At 46.3% G+C, this 15,654-nt stretch overlaps 1 protein-coding gene across 2 annotated transcripts in view; it reads right to left on the reverse strand.

Annotated features, from left to right (window-relative positions):
• The window catches only part of NTRK2 (neurotrophic receptor tyrosine kinase 2), a 325,021-nt gene that overhangs the window by 63,575 nt on the left and 245,792 nt on the right, over positions 1–15,654 (reverse strand). For both annotated transcript variants that reach the window (XM_059142001.1, XM_059142000.1), the window contains 2 exons: positions 9,058–9,230; positions 4,427–4,661 (listed from right to left, as the gene is read on the reverse strand). In XM_059142001.1, coding sequence (XP_058997984.1) covers positions 4,427–4,661; positions 9,058–9,230 — 408 coding nt within the window. The remainder of the gene's footprint in view (positions 1–4,426; positions 4,662–9,057; positions 9,231–15,654) is intronic.

Raw genomic sequence — 15,654 nt, forward strand, 5'->3', positions numbered from 1 at the left:
TGCAGAGCTGCTAATTAAAACAATTCAGAGGACATAAATGCTAGAGTAATTCTGAGCCCACCATATCAGCCTGGTTTCAATGCAAATGGACTGTTCCGATTTCTCCCTTCATTGGGAGGATATAATTAGTTCAGCTGCAATAGGGTAGAAGCCTTAAGGCAGCCATCTTCTGGTGCTTCCAGCTCCCCCATGATGGAGGAACAGCTGCCACATGCCCCCCCTGCCACAGACTGCATGGAGCTGTGACCACCCCACAAGACTGCCCGTAAGGCACCATGAGCAGAAGGTTCCGCTTTCCAGTGGGACTGGCTCTTGCTTAAAGATAAGGGACATGTTGTTCCTCAGCCTAGCTGACTCCAGGACCAAACACCATCTTTCCAGATTCGAGAGCCTTGGCTGACACAAAAATCCTTCCGCATTGCTGTGGCGGAAGAGATTTTTAACATTGGTGATGACAGCCTGCACCAGCTACAGTGAACAGCTCCTCACCCTGGGCTCTGACACAGGCTTTTGGAGAGGATAGGAGAATAGTGAAGGGAAGACATTCTTAAGGTGCTGGCACATAAGAAACCGAAGCTCTGAAGAAGGCACATTCCCCAGCTCCAGTGAGAGGTTGAAAAGACACTGTGATGGGAAGGGAATGAATGCAGAGCTCAGAGATGATCCAACAGGTCGGTAACTAATAGGAAAGCGAGAACGGTCTGGGAAACAGCCACTGAAAGATGACCCTGTAGTTCACGTGCAGAATCGGCAGGAGCTTCTTCTTGTCCATTGCATAAACCCAACAGAATGGAGCACGCTGATTTGCTTTGGATATTTTTCATAAGCAAAAATATTCTATAAATGGCTTCCATGTTAATCAATAGTTTCATGGAACCAAAAGGCGAACCATCATTTGTTTTCCTAGGCTACTATCGAAATGTCTGGTCTTTGTATTCGTCATCCACTTTCCTACCCCCTCCTGCCCATCCCTCCCATAACAGAGGCCAATGTAAGGCTGGTTCTTCCTCCTCATCCTTGGTGGGAACAACCAATTAGCCAAGTGAAATACAGATCCCCCAGCTGCCACTGAGTACTCATCCTGGTGGGTGAGGGGTGGGGGGTGGGGAAATGGGAAGCATTATTTCCTCCAGTCAATTCAGAAAAAAGTACTTTGGGAAATGTCACCTGAGTGGTGAACTTTCCTTTTAATAAATGATAACAAAATAAAGTAGATAACAAATGACAGTACTTTCATAATATATAAATAATCCAGACTAACTTCTTACATTCATAGTAATGGTCACTATTTAGCTAGTACTGTCCTTTTTAGACTTTTCTTTTAGACATGAGATGTAATTCATATATCTTAGAGTTTTAGACTTTTTAGACTTTTTTTTAAAGAGAGACAATACAATTTATACACTATAAAATTTACCTTTCAGTGGTATTTAGCACATTTATCAATATACTAAATAACCACCACCACTATACACTTCTAGAACATTCTCATCACCCCAAAAAGAAACTCCATATCCAGCAGCAATCCCTCCTCATTCTCCATCCTCCCAGCCATTGGCAACCACTCTCTGTTTCCATGGATTGGCCTGTTCTGAACATTTCATATACTTGGAATCACATATGTGATCTTTTGAGGCCTGCTTCTTTCATTTACCATAAAGGTTCCATTAGGGTTCCTCTGTATTGTGGCATGTGTCAGGACTTCATTCCTTCTTACTGGTCAACAATAATAGCCCATTGTACGGATCACCACGTCTCTTTCATCCATTCACCAGTTGACGGACACTCAAGTCGTTCCAACTTTTTAGGTAAATTTATGAATGATGCTGCTAGGAACATTCGTGTACAAGTTTTTGTGTGCAAATACAGTCTCTCTTCTCGGGGCGCCTGGGTGGCTCAGTGGGTTAAGCCGCTGCCTTCGGCTCAGGTCATGATCTCAGGGTCCTGGAATCGAGTCCCACATCGGGCTCTCTGCTCGGTGGGGAGCCTGCTTTCCCCCCCCCCCCCTCTGCCAGCCTCTCTACCTACCTGTGATCTCTGTCAAATAAATAAATAAAATCTTTAAAAAAAAATCTCTCTTCTCTTAGCTAATATACCTAGGAGTGGAATCACTGAGTTATATGATGAGTCTGTGTTGCACATTTGGAGAAACTGCCAAACCATTTGCCAAAGCAGCTGCACCATGTTGCATCTCTACCAGCAGTGCCTGAGGGCTCTGATCACCCCACATTCCATCAACACTTGCAGTTGTCCATCTCTATTTTACAGCTTCCCGGTGAGTATGAAGTGCTCTCTTGATAGGGCTTTGGTTTACATTTCTCCAATGACTATGGATGGTAAGCATCTTTTCATGTGCTTATTGGTCATTTGTATATCTCCTTTGGAGACACCTCTACTTAGAAATTTTGCCTACTTTTTAACCAACTGAGCCACTCAGGCGTCCTTTTTTTTTTTTTTTTTTTTAAAGATTTTATTGCCTACTTTTTAATCAGGTGATTTATCTTCTTACTGTTGAGCATTTCTATCTAGCTCCTCTGACTTATTTTTTCTAGAGATTATAGGAAAGGACATTGGACCCCACCTGGCTTAGTCGTGGCTTTGGGAATGAAGCATTATGTTATCCACTTGGATCACGAGAAAGTTGAAAATTCTTATTGAGTACCAATTTTGTGCCAAAAATTCCAAGACATTTATTAACTTACTGCTAAAGAGGAAGCTCTTGCTTGGGCCATATGTTTCTCCTTTCGATGCTTATCAAGATCAGCAAAGCTTTTCTTTAGGGAAGGACTCATGTGGTTCTTCATCTCTTGAGACAGGGAAACGTCCCCACCCCCACCTCCCAGCAAAGGAATAGAGCTAAAAGTGGAGATGCCTCCACCAGTAGATAGTCTCTCACCATGTTTTAGCTATCCGGAATAAACTAGTCATCAATAGACTCAGGACAAGGGCTTTGAAGCTCCATTTTGAATACTTGAAATTAAGATCATACTTGAGTTTTCTATAGACACACCCAAGAGAATCTTTTTCAATTTGGTCTCCACTTCTTTTTGTCCCATAGACTGTGGACAATGTTTCTCAAGGTGACAAAGGAAGAAACCCCATAAAAAAATCTACAGAAGAACATTCAGCAAAGCCCTGGATTTATTTTCTTAGACTACTTGTAGTGATGTTGACTTAACTAAAATGCAGGGGCATGAGAAATGAGTAAGGCTGCAGAGAGGGGCATAGGAAACAAACAAATTCCTCAAAACTAAACCACAAAGGGAAGAACAAAGGTGAGGAGAGTTATTGTCTCTGCCAGTCCTACCTTACAAAAGCTAGTCGAGTTACATGTTTGACCTTCTTAGGCTATGTACACTCAACACATTTATTCCTTTTCCTTCCTATTCTCTTCATTTGTGCATGAAAATGAAGCAAAACCACAGGAAAACCTTCAATTCACTTTCAATATCGTGACCTCAAGGTTTCCGGAAATTTCCTTTTCAGCTCCTACCCAAGTTCTAAGATCTATCTCAGTTAACAAATCTTGTCAAGGGGACTAGTTCCAGGTAACCCGGGGATCTGACTTGTTTCTGTAACTCTAGCCCTTAGTGTTTCTAGTAGTGGAAGCACAGACAGCCAGAGGTGGGACTCTCCAGGAAGAGGCAAGACAGAACCTCTTATACCTCACAAAGAAGGCCACCAGACAATCCGCTTCCAGCCAAGATGGTTCTGGGTGGAAATTTCCAAGGTCTATGGTGCTATTATTTATGTGAACAAGTTTGTCTTCAGCCACACCCTCAGACAAAGGCTCCAGGCAGAATTTCACAGAATCAAATATAAACTTCAAAACCCTTTAACCTCATGCCATGCAGGGATTCCTCCAAGCCCTCAGGCTTCCCTGGCAGAATCCTCATGCTGAGGGCTTTTCTCTTAGAGATATCACACACCAGTCTGGAGAACTATGGAAAGAGCAGGATGGGTTTTATGTGGTGCATTGTGTTCCCCCAAGTTTGTGCATGGAAGCCTTAACCTGCAGTATCTCACACAATAATTGTATTTGGAGATAAGTTCTTCAGAGAGGTGACTAAATGAAAATGAGGTTGTGGTAGACCTTCATCCAATCTGGCTGTTGTCCTTATAAGACAAGAGAATTTACATAGAGAGAGACACCAGGGATGTGCACACAGCAACAAGACCGTGCGAGCAACAGGACCATGTGAGCACACGGAGAAAGGCATTGTCTACAAGCCAAGAAGAGACGCTTTTGGAGAAAGCAGCCCTGCCATCACCTTGACCTTGGACTTTTAGCCTTCCGAGAAAATAAATGCCTATTATTTAAAGCCCTTAGTCTGCAGTATTTTGTTATGGCAGCCCCAGCAAATGAATACAAGGGACTCCCAGCGAAAGAGAGTCCTGGGGACCCCTGGTGGGCGCAGCCACTCACCCTGTAGTAGTCAGTGCTGTACACGTCCCGGGACATCCCAAAATCCCCGATTTTCACCAGGAGGTTCTCGCCGACCAGGCAGTTGCGGGTGGCCAGATCTCGGTGCACGAAGTGCTGGGACGCCAGGTAGACCATGCCCGCGGCTATCTGCTGGGCGATGTGCAGCATCTGCGATTGTGTCAGCTCCGTCGGCGGGTTGCCTTCGGCCATCAGCACGGCATCAGGCCCGTGGGCCCTGTGGAGGGCACAGAAGCGTTGCTGAAGTTCCAGCACTTTCCTCCAGGAGCGCTGTCTCCCAGCAGCGGCTAGGGCTCAAGGGGAGCCTGACTTAGTGAAAGAGCGGGGGTGGGGAGGGAGATGTTTCACCCACAGATGTACCCCTAAAGCTTCAATTCCCTGGAAATCTAGAATTCTCGGGACGAGGTGGGTCTGCATGGTACCCTCCTCGATACACACACACACACACACACACACACACACACAGGTCTGATTCTGGGGGATCTGGAGCTAGTCTGAGGCCAGGCACTGGCCAGAGCTCCGACCCTGAGAGGCAGTAGTGCAAAAAACCTGAACAAAAATAAAAATAAACCAAAACCAAAACGTAGGGGAAAGTTTGGCTTTCTTGGAGTGATGGTTCACCATGTCCCAATGCGAGTCCCAGCCGTCCCCTCCGAGCTACAAGCTGCAGCTGGGACACCCTCCCCTGCCCCTCTGCTGACCTGGGCCAATGCCTCCAGGGCGCCCCCACTGGGGCCAGAGTTTCCAAGCTGTCCTGGTCTCCCTCAAGCCCACCTGAGCAGAATCCCAGGGTACCCTCTGCCTGGACATTCATTTGCTGTGAAAAATGCCCACCCCTCCCCCCTCCTCCAGCTCCACCTGTGCACTGGCCACCACATGGAGATTTCTAAAATCACAACACATTGTTTCTTTTACTGCACCAAGTTTTATTTTTTATACTATGGCGGGGGGTGGGGGGAGTATGGTATTCTATATCTTCTTTTTCTTCTATCTTGTGCCCCTAGCCCTGTGATGACTTAGGGCATCTCAACACCAGCACATGCTTCAAGGAGGGGGTATCCCAGTACCAGGATGTGCCCTCAGCCCCGTCCCCTCTCTGGAACCCTGACAAGACTGGTGTCACAGGCCCCTGATGGCCTGAGGGGTGCTGCAGAGCAAAGAATAAAGGGTCCCTCTCTTCCAGAAGCCATGGCCAAGTGGTCAAAGGGCTGCTCCTCCCAGAGGCAAATAAGGAAGAAGATTTCCTTCGGGACAGCTGGAAGCACTCAGAATCAATGCAGAAGATTTTGAGCGGATTTTGAAGTAGATGATCCCACCTGCAAGGGTGTGAAGCTGCAGGAGTATTTGAGGGTTGGAGTTGTCCCAGAACACCCTGCTCCTTCTGCCTCTCCCCGCACTGGCCAGCCCCATGTCAGTTGGCCCATTTCCCGCTGCAGGTGTATGCTCCTTCTTCCTGGCTCCAGCCCCCAGTGATTTCCCCCTTGCTGGATTTCCAAATCCATCATTCTTGTATTCTCGGAGAAAAAACACTGGACAAGGAGGAGGGGAGTTTTCTGCCATCAGGACCTAGGGAAGACTTTTAACTTGTCCAGTCGGTGATTTCCCCGTCAGTCAAACAGAGGGATGTTAGGCTAAGTGATCGTGTAGGTCCCTTGTATCCCTAAATACCCGGATTGAACCATTCCCAGGGAGGAGCTTCCTGTTTTTGTGCCAGGAGGTCCTAGCACGGTTCACCTCTATAAAGTGTGGGTACCCACCGCACCCTCCTAAGCTCTCTTACGGGAGTAGTAACTGAGACTGGGCATGAACAGAGCTTTGTGGTCTTTCATGGAAATCCAGCATTAAAGATTGCTCAAAGGTTGTTCTTCCCAGCACTAAATGCGCAGAGGAAGGGGGGAACGTCTTCACTGATCACAGGAGACAAAACCCTCGTTGTGACTTCAACACCAGCAGAGAGACCTAGAAGAACACACAAACTGGGAGAAATCCTGAAACATCCAGAGCATCTAGGCCAGGATGGAATCTTCATAGATTCAAATCAAATCTGGCTCACTTGCCAGAACCTTATGTCAGCCCCAGGAATCTGGACCCTTCTAAGAATCTATGCATTGCAAAGACTCCAGAGAAGAGGAGAAGTCTTAGGGCAGGTTCCTGCATTGTAAACCAGTTGTCTCCTCTGCTCGCTTTTGAGTATTTGAACAAGACTCCTTTTAACAGGAGAAGCCTTTGAGCAGAAAGTCCTGCTGTAAAAAGAGGGCAGGCAATTCTTCTAAACAAGTTCTCAAGAGGAGTATAAATAAAGTTAACACAAAAGCCCTCTGCTTCATTCTCCAGGTTACCCTGAAGCTCCTGGAAATAAAAACATATTTTTACCTCTTCTGGAAGAACATGCCTTAAAAGGGGAAATGTGCCATTAGCACCCTGGCTGGGGAAGCAGGAGGGTTCAGTGGGCTTCTAATGAGGGAGGCCGTTCATCTTTCCTTGGTTTATTTTCTCCAAGTGTGGGTTACAGTGGGCACTTAGCTACATGGTCCGGCTCTGAATTCCACAGCATGCTACTTTCCTTCTGATTTTTTTTCACCGGCTACCTCTAGAGGAAGCAATGCATGCTTAAAGCTCTGGGCTTTGCAGCCAGTGGCTGTGGGTTTGAATCTCAGCTCAATTACTCGGGTTTGTTTTTTTCCCCTTTAACCATAAAATAGAAATGATTATAATAATAATTTATTAAGTTTATACAATTTAAACCATTTAAAATGCTCAATAACATTAGCTGTTGTTGCTTGCAAACTTGTTGGAAGGATTCCGGGAGAGATTCTAGAGGAAAAACTGGAATCTCTTTGCAAGCAAGAACTATGTGTTTCTCCTCACTTCCCAGTCACCCCAGCACAAGGTGTTGGTGTTTGATGTATGGCTTTGGAATGAATAAAAAAGGGTGAGAGGACACTGTAGACATCTGCCTTTATAGGGCAGAGCCAGTGACACTTGGGGACATGGTCATGGCATTTAGGGACTGGGTTCCCTTCCAGAAATGGAGGACAGACTGTAGTTCACAGTGCATTATTATGCCTGAGAACCTGCTTCTTGGCATGGGAAACCTCTTGCTACCAGAGTGCAGCAGATTCTGAAATCGAGCGGGAGAGATTTCTAGTAACTCCATGCCTGTGCAAGACGCCCAGAGAGAATCAGGAGCCTGTTCCTTCTGGAAGCAGGAAGGAGAGCTAGGGAGAGATTGGCTGAGCCAAAAGTGAAAGGATCAACACACACACACACTCACTTACACACGTGCTCACACATACACACACTTGCATACATGCACAAACACAGTAGGAGCTCTCAGAAGCATTTAGTTGAATCTAGCTGAATATGTTTGGGGTATTATGCTCTGTTTTTGGAAAGCACCATTTTTAATTAGAGAAGTAGCCTAGAACGTGGAAACAAGGGGAAAATACTTCTACGAGCAACTAGACCTCCACCAAAAGTAGTTTCTTTTCCTCCTTTCACATGAGATTTGAAAGACAAAATCTGTCATCATTCCCTCTCCTCTCTCCTGCAAGGAAAAGTGCTGACACTGAGTAAAGCATCAGGATGACCGACTCTGAGAGCCAAGAGTTGGCTACAGATTCCTAGTGTCACTGGTAGTCCCTCCCCCAACACCATCATAAGCAAGGCTGAGAAGGGGGACCCATACCACGAAAGGACAACTAAATTACATGGGTATTCATGAGCCTCGTAAAAGTGACCCAGAAGGTACAAACTGCATAATGACATTTCTAAGCACAGCAGTACACCGCCCCTCTCCACCATTCCCTCAGTGACAGACTTATTAAACATCACAGTTTCTGAAATTTTCAGAGGCTGCCTGGTGCCCATTCCTGCAGAAAGCCCTTTCCAGGACCTCCAGGAACTGGAAGAGGACAGAGAGATCTAGATGTCACTGTAGCAGAGGTCGAACATCCCCAGGATTGCAGATCCCTCCACCATGCGGCTGTAGGGACAGTATCTGTTGATCGTCTATTATCACAATCATCCTGATACTAGTCCTTGATGTGGATAGTATTACACCCCTTTCACAGTTTAGAAAACTGAGGCCAACATCTTTCCTGTTTCTCCTCGATTATGCTACCTACCAAGACACCACAGGCTGAGAGGCAACCATGTTTGAAAGAACACAGCGTGTTTGAGCCACAGATGACATACAGAGGGTCCGGCTCAGGCTCACCTGGGAGTTGAGGCAACTGGAGACCTACCCAGGAGGACATGGCTGCTGATATAGAGGAGAAAGGAGAAAGCAGTCTCCCAGCCCACACTACTGGGACCATGTGTTCTTCATGCTCGTAAATGAGCAACTTCCATTTGTACCTCTGCTCGAGGCAAATAAAGGCATTGCTTGATTCCCTTCCCCAAAGAGTAAGTCAGTTCATTTTTCCTGTCCCTCATTTCTCCTGTGTCCTCAGTTCCTTTCTCTGTAGAACGTACTGGTGTTGTCACCAGAGAATGTTCCAGGGGGCACCCCTGGCCCTTCTCAGGAGCTCCCTGTCCTCTCTCAAGCCATCTGAACAGTGGAGGCTGCTCCCTCTTCCAGCCCCTTGCCGAGACCTCCCCTCATGCCCTACCTGAGGAACTTGTTGAGGTCCCCGTGCTTCATGTACTCAAAGACCATGATGAGCGGGTCACCTTCCACGCAGACACCATAGAACTTGACGATGTGCTCGTGTTGGAGGTTGGTCAGCAGCTCCGCCTCACGGTGGAAGTCCTTGCGCGCATTGTCACTGGCGTCCTTCAGCGTCTGGGGATGGGGATGGGCAGAGAGGGGAGAAAATCAACACACCTCAAACCCAGAATGTCTAAGGGAAGGTTGAGTGTGGAGAAGGAATGACTCCAGCGGGCCCTGAGGCTCCTAAATGCAAAGGAAATTCATCTCATTCATTATACAAAAGTTGGGAAATGGCCTTGTTCCCGAGGAAATACTGTCTGCATTAAAAACTGAGGAACAGCCCCTCAGGGGTCTGGAACACATTGCACTTTATGAAGCGCTCATACAGATGTTTCCTCAGAAGTACCAGACGTGAGCTTTTCAGAGTCTTCATCCTTTTTATCCCTCTTCTCCCCCAATTATTACCACAGACTCTCTTCCATTTTGATACCCGTTAAGCTTTCAAGGATGCCATGTGCCGCTCACTTCTACTCACGTAACTTAAAAAACTTCATATTATAGAACCACTCAGTAGACAGAAGTGTGTAAGGAACCCTCACATACCCATTTTCCAGCCTCGACCGTGATCATCGTGCCCGACTTATTACATAACACTTTCAAAAGCCTTCTCCCCTCCGTGCCCACGCACACTGCCGGCTCAGCAAATGCCCCAATCCAGTCAGTGCCAAGCAGGCCATCACGTCACCAAGATGAAGTTGCCCGGGATCATGCCAGCCAGGTTCTGGTGCCTGTAGTTCTCTTCTCAGAGCGCTCCACCACCACAGTGTCCTAGGGCAAAGCTGGCACTTGTTGAGGTCACACACCTGTGCTCAGCTCCTGCCCTGGGTTGGTCACAGAGCCAGAGCTGTGGTGGCATCAGGAAGATGGTGACCCAAGACTTGGCCTCAGGTGCTTATGGGCAAAGAGGGAGATATGTCACCTTTATAATTAACTCTAATTCAAGCATGGAACACACATCCTAAATGAACTAGCTCACCTGCATCTCTGTCCAGTTTGATCACTTTTCTTTTTTTTTTTTTTTTAAGATTTTGTGTATTTGAGAGAGAGAGAGAGGGAGAGCACAGAAAAAGAGGGAGAACGAGAGGGAGAAGTCGACTCCCCTGCCGAGCAGAGAGCCTGATGCGGGACTCGATCCCAGGATGCTGAGATCATGACCTGAGCTGAAGGCAGACTCTTCACCAGCTGAGCCTCCCAGGCACCCCAGTCTGATCACTTGGTATGTCCCTTTTCCGGAACAAGTCTCCACAGCTGACCATATGACATCAGGCCAGGCCTCCCTGTCTCTGCCAGTGTTCGTCCCTCTGCCTGGAATCCTCACTCAGTCGTGGTCACTGGAGTCAGATGTTGAACAATGACCCCATGAAAGCGTCCACATGCCAATCGCCGGAATCTATGAATGTTACCTTCCATGGCCAAAGGGACTTTGCAGAGGAGAGTAAGTTAAGGGTCTTGGTGTGGAGGGATTATCCAAGTGGGCTCCAGGTCATTCCACACAAACAACCTAGACTGAGAAGCAGGGGTCAGGAGAGAGCAGATGTAAGGTTAGAAGCAGAGGTCAGACAGAACACAGGTGCTATGCTGCTGGCTTAGAAGAAGGAGTCACAAGCCAAAGACTGTGTGTGACCTCCAAAACCAGAAAAGGCCAGGAAATGTTTTCTGTCCTAGGGCCTCCCAAAGGAGCCAGAGCTGTTATCACCTTCCCTTTCACTTAGTAAAACTGACTTTGGGCACCTGACCACGAGAACCATGAGACAAACCGTTTGTGTTGTTAGCCCCTGAGTTTGTAGTGATTAGTGACGACAGCCACAGTTAAGGGACAAGGAGAAGGGATGCCCTTGGGACTCTTGCTGGTAAAGGTGGCATGTGAGTACATGAGCCTGTTCTCTGGAGACTCATCAGATCTTACCAGTGTTAGATGGAAAATGTGAGCATCCCTAAGTCACAAAATATTGAACCCTGGAGCGGAATGAAAGCACTGTTCTCCATCAGAAGTGTAATGAGTTTGAGACTATCCACTACGTCCAGGATCAAAGAGCACTGCCAGGCCCCTGGTGGTCCTACTGTAGCTCGCTGTCTTGACTCTGCTCTCCTGGGGGGGACACCCCACACTTGGGAAGCTTCTAGACCTTGGGATATGCCATAAGTCAAGGTTTCCATGCTAGTTTCTGAGGAAAAGACCCTGGCATGGAAATTAGCAGCCAAGACACTTACTAGGACACACTTACTAGGACACTAGGACACACCCTTGGTATTAACACCTGCTGGGAGGGTCTGGGCAGGGCAGACAGTGAGCTACGATGCAGTCTCAAAAAGCCCTGTCCACCCCTTTAGGAGGACCCTTCAGAGCTGCCCTGAGTAAGGGGGCTGGGCCTTCAGAGACTTATCCCAGCCCACCACTGAATGGAGACCAGCCCAGAAGGGGAGAGTGACCTTGAGTGGACTTCCTGAGTCCCCCCCCGCCCCGGGTTGCAGCCTTCTCAGCAAGTGAGGGAGCAAGTCCTTCATTCCCAAAGGGGGCAAGAGGCTCATCATCGAGCATCGAGTCTGCCACACGATGAGCTCGCGCTATGTAACTTAGCCTGCCCAGGACCGCTCTCCACACAGGAGTGCACGGAGGAATAGGCAGGGCCTGCCTTACCTCAGTGACAAGGAAACATTAAGATGACAGAGGCAACAACAAGGTCACCAAATCTTTTCTGCTGCAACCTAGCATTTTCACAAACTGCATTTAGCCGGATTTGAAGCTTTCTCGCCAGGGACGACCTGACCCAGAGAGACAGAAATCATATCTAGAGTTTTCTTGAGGCTACAGGCAGTGGTGTCTTGTGCCAAATTCTGGAGATACCCGTTGAAAAAAAGGGCTGGGTGGTGGGGTTCCCCATTCTCACGTTAGTATGTGGTTTTGAGAAGGGTCCCTTCAGAGCACCTGCTTTGAAAAGTGAGATGTGGTCCAGCAAATACTCAGAGAGGCTATAAAACTTTGGTAGGGTTGTTGCCGTGGAAACTACACATTTCTTCATTTAATAACAAAATGAACAGTGGCTGAGAGCCTGGGGTTTGGGGCTCTGGGCTCCCCGGAAGCTCTAGAAACAAGCTTTATACCCTCCCAAACTCAGCCCCTTCATCCCTGTTGTACAGGGAGATGTGAGGTGTTTATCTCGATGACTTGTTTAGGTTGGTTTTTAATCCAACCACTGTTTTGTTGAATTCCTAGGTAGGAAAAAAATCATAGTTAAGGCAAGCAGATAGACATGGAGGAGATGGATGTTGCCATTGGCTGGAACAAAATACACACATGGGAACGTCTCTTACCCTTGGACTTGAATTATGGTTTTGGGTAAGCGTCTGTCTCCAATACTTCCTTTGACAGCAGAATCCAGAGTTGGGGAAATAAAAGAACCCTTGACCCACGAGCGCTATGTAAACTAGAGATATAAGAGCACCAGGAAGGAATGAAAAGTGAGCATTCTGGAAAGGTGGTCCGTGGGTCCAGGTACAGGCCGAGAAAGGAGGCAGGAGGATATAAGGCTGAAGAGGAGACTTCCCGAGTCACTGGCTCCTGACGGGCTGGCCAGAAATGTTTGTGCTCTCCTTCTAGTCAAAAGACAGGTCCTCACAATGGTGGTACTCAAAAAGAAGGTGCTCTAGTTTAGAGTTAAAAAAAAAAAAAATCTGGATTCAAATTCTGGCACTGCTCTGGACCTCTCTGAACTCTGATTTTCTCCTCTGTGGCGTGAGGGAAACGAGATCGTCGACTTCACTGGGTCACCGGAAGGACTGAGTGAGGTAGTGTAAGCTGAGATGCCTCCCAGGGTCCCTGGTAGAGAACGACATTTGAAATCAAAACCACAACGAGGTCTGCATTTGATTTGCTCACACGAAGATCCGGGGAGGCCAAAAGATGCATGGATAAGGCACGGTGATGGCCCACCATGAGAGCAGCGGGCCCTGGAGGCAGCCCCCATTCCCCTCTGAAAGCCCTTTGAAGCCTGTGGTGTCTTCTCAGAGATCAAGAGTCCTTACTCAGAGGCTGCCCTGGGTCGCTGAGATAGCTTATTTCTCGGCCTGTCGTTAACAGTGAGTTAGAGAAGGCCCTTTAAGCCATCACTGCAAGACGGGAACAAATTCTGTACGTAAATTCTTTTCTTAAATTTAGCTATGTAGCATTGATTGAAGAACATTAGACTGTGTGTCTGTGAGTGTGTGCGCAAGTGTGTGTACATGTGTGAGAGAGAGAGACAGACAGAGTCAGGCGATGGGGAGAAGACAGGATTTTCTCTGGGGGGAGGACACCAAAGGAAAAGAGCTAACGAGCATCTAACATTTCCATTTCCCCAAAGGAATCTACTGCAGGAAGAGACCATTCTCCATGTAATGTCAGAAGCTATGCTTCAGTAAAATTTTTAGATTTAAGAAAGATTTAAGAAAGATTTCACTATTCATGGGGCGAGTGCATCTCCCAAACCCTAGCTTCATCCTATGTGCTCATCCATTTTTGCCTGTTGGGTCCTTTTTCTAAATTATGATTCAAATCTATTTTAAGAGATTCAGAAAATATGGCAGTAACAAGTTGGGCAAAATCATCTTCTGAATTTGGCACTCGAAGGACAGAATTTTTTTCTAAGGGTGGAACCATAGCCAGACAGCAATCAGAAGCTGGAAAAATCCTGCTATCAACCCTATTTATAAAAATCATCTCTGTTTTCGTACCATGGCTGATTGTCATTTTACTCAATTAAGGGAGGCTTGGCTGGTTCCCCTAGTCCTTGGCAATGGACATGAGGTGGCAGCTTCCCTCACTGACAATCGCCTCCACTTTGACAGGCATATTTGCCCCATCATTGAGCATTGCTATTTTCTTACTCCTGGTGTCTGCTTTGTAGCTTCGTTTCTTCTTATTCCTGGTGAATTTCCTGACACTTCAGAGCTACCGCCCTTTCTGAAGACATTCTCAAGAGAGAGGTCTCATCCAGAGCTACAGTGAGTTACTGCCTTGAGCACACACAGATTCAGAGTTGGAGGAACTGAACAGCATGCGGTAAACTTCAGCACAGAACCGAGAAACTAGTGAAGGCAAAATAGAAGTCAGGGGAAATAAATGAACGGAAAATTAACATTCCTCTCAAATGCGTCCATGAAATATTAAAGCTAACTAACAGGAAGCTAGTAGGAGAGGCAAGAGAGCTTATTGGAAATGACCCGTGTGATTGAATGCTGTAGGATAGGATAAATGATCATGCATTTCAAAGTGCAGGTGGTTTAGGAGACACAAGGTTAAATAGAGATTGCGTTCTTTTTTAAAGTACTGATCTTATATTCTTTGCCTATAATTTTTATCATCAAAGAAACAAAGTTAAACTGAAGTATAAGAAAAGAAGAGATCATTATGGTAAGACCTCATCGTGCCCAGTGCCCATGACCATGCTTAAAACAGAGGCCAGTGAGTAACCCCTCATGGGAAACAACTCAGATGCATGAGAATGACTGTCAATGTGCCTAAGTTCTTCTGGGTCAGGTTCACTTAGGCAAGACCTGTCGCTAATGGAGCCTGTTGACTCTTCTGATATCTCTCAGACCTGCACTGTTCAACAGGGTAGCCAACAGTCACATGCAGCTGGTGGTCATTTGAAATATGGCTAATCCAAATTGAGATGTGCTGTAGGTATAAAATACACACCGGATTTTGAAAACTTGCAGTGAATAAAGCATCTCGTTAATATTTTTGTATCAACAATATGTTAAAATGCTATTTTAGATATGTCGAGTTAAATAAAATGTATGAATACAGTTAGCTTCATCTGTTTCTTCTTACTTTTTTAATGTATGTACTAGGAAATTTAAAAATACAAATGTGGCTCGCATTTGTGGCTCTCATTTTATTCTGTTGGACAACCCTGTTCCATAAAAGTTACCTCAATAGGCTATCAGTGGGTCAACATGACTTTTGGGACTGCTGGAAAACAAGACTGGACTGAAATAGTATTAAGGCAGATTACCTTCTTATAAGGTTCTCTTGGGCAACTATTAGCCAGGTGTTTAGAGTAATCTGTAGTCCCAGTGCTATGAGATTCTTCTAACTTATAGGGTCTCTTCTGAAGAATAGAGAGGAAGCTTTTATCAAATTCTTACAATAGTGAACTTTGGAAGACTACGTTGTAATAAATTCAGAGACAGGATAGAAAGAAGATCCTAAAAACCAAGGAGGGCTCAGTAGGTGGCTCCCCTTCATCCTGACAAATGTAAAAATTAACAAAGGATTATATGAAAATAAAATTGATCGCACTCAGTGCTCACTGTGTACTAGAAACCAACATTCTGTGTATATCAACTCGATCATATGTAACTGGCCTTTGCGAGGACTTTAATTATGTACCAAATGACAGCTTCAAATACAAGATTCATAGCCAGGGTGTTGATTGCTGCTATCTTTATTTTCACAGCCACGCTAACTCTTACAGTTTGGAATCTAACGAGTCGACCATCCAATGGAAAACGC

The sequence above is a fragment of the Mustela lutreola genome, chromosome 12 (genome assembly GCF_030435805.1).
Source record: "Mustela lutreola isolate mMusLut2 chromosome 12, mMusLut2.pri, whole genome shotgun sequence".
Classification (NCBI taxonomy): Eukaryota; Metazoa; Chordata; class Mammalia; order Carnivora; family Mustelidae; genus Mustela; species Mustela lutreola.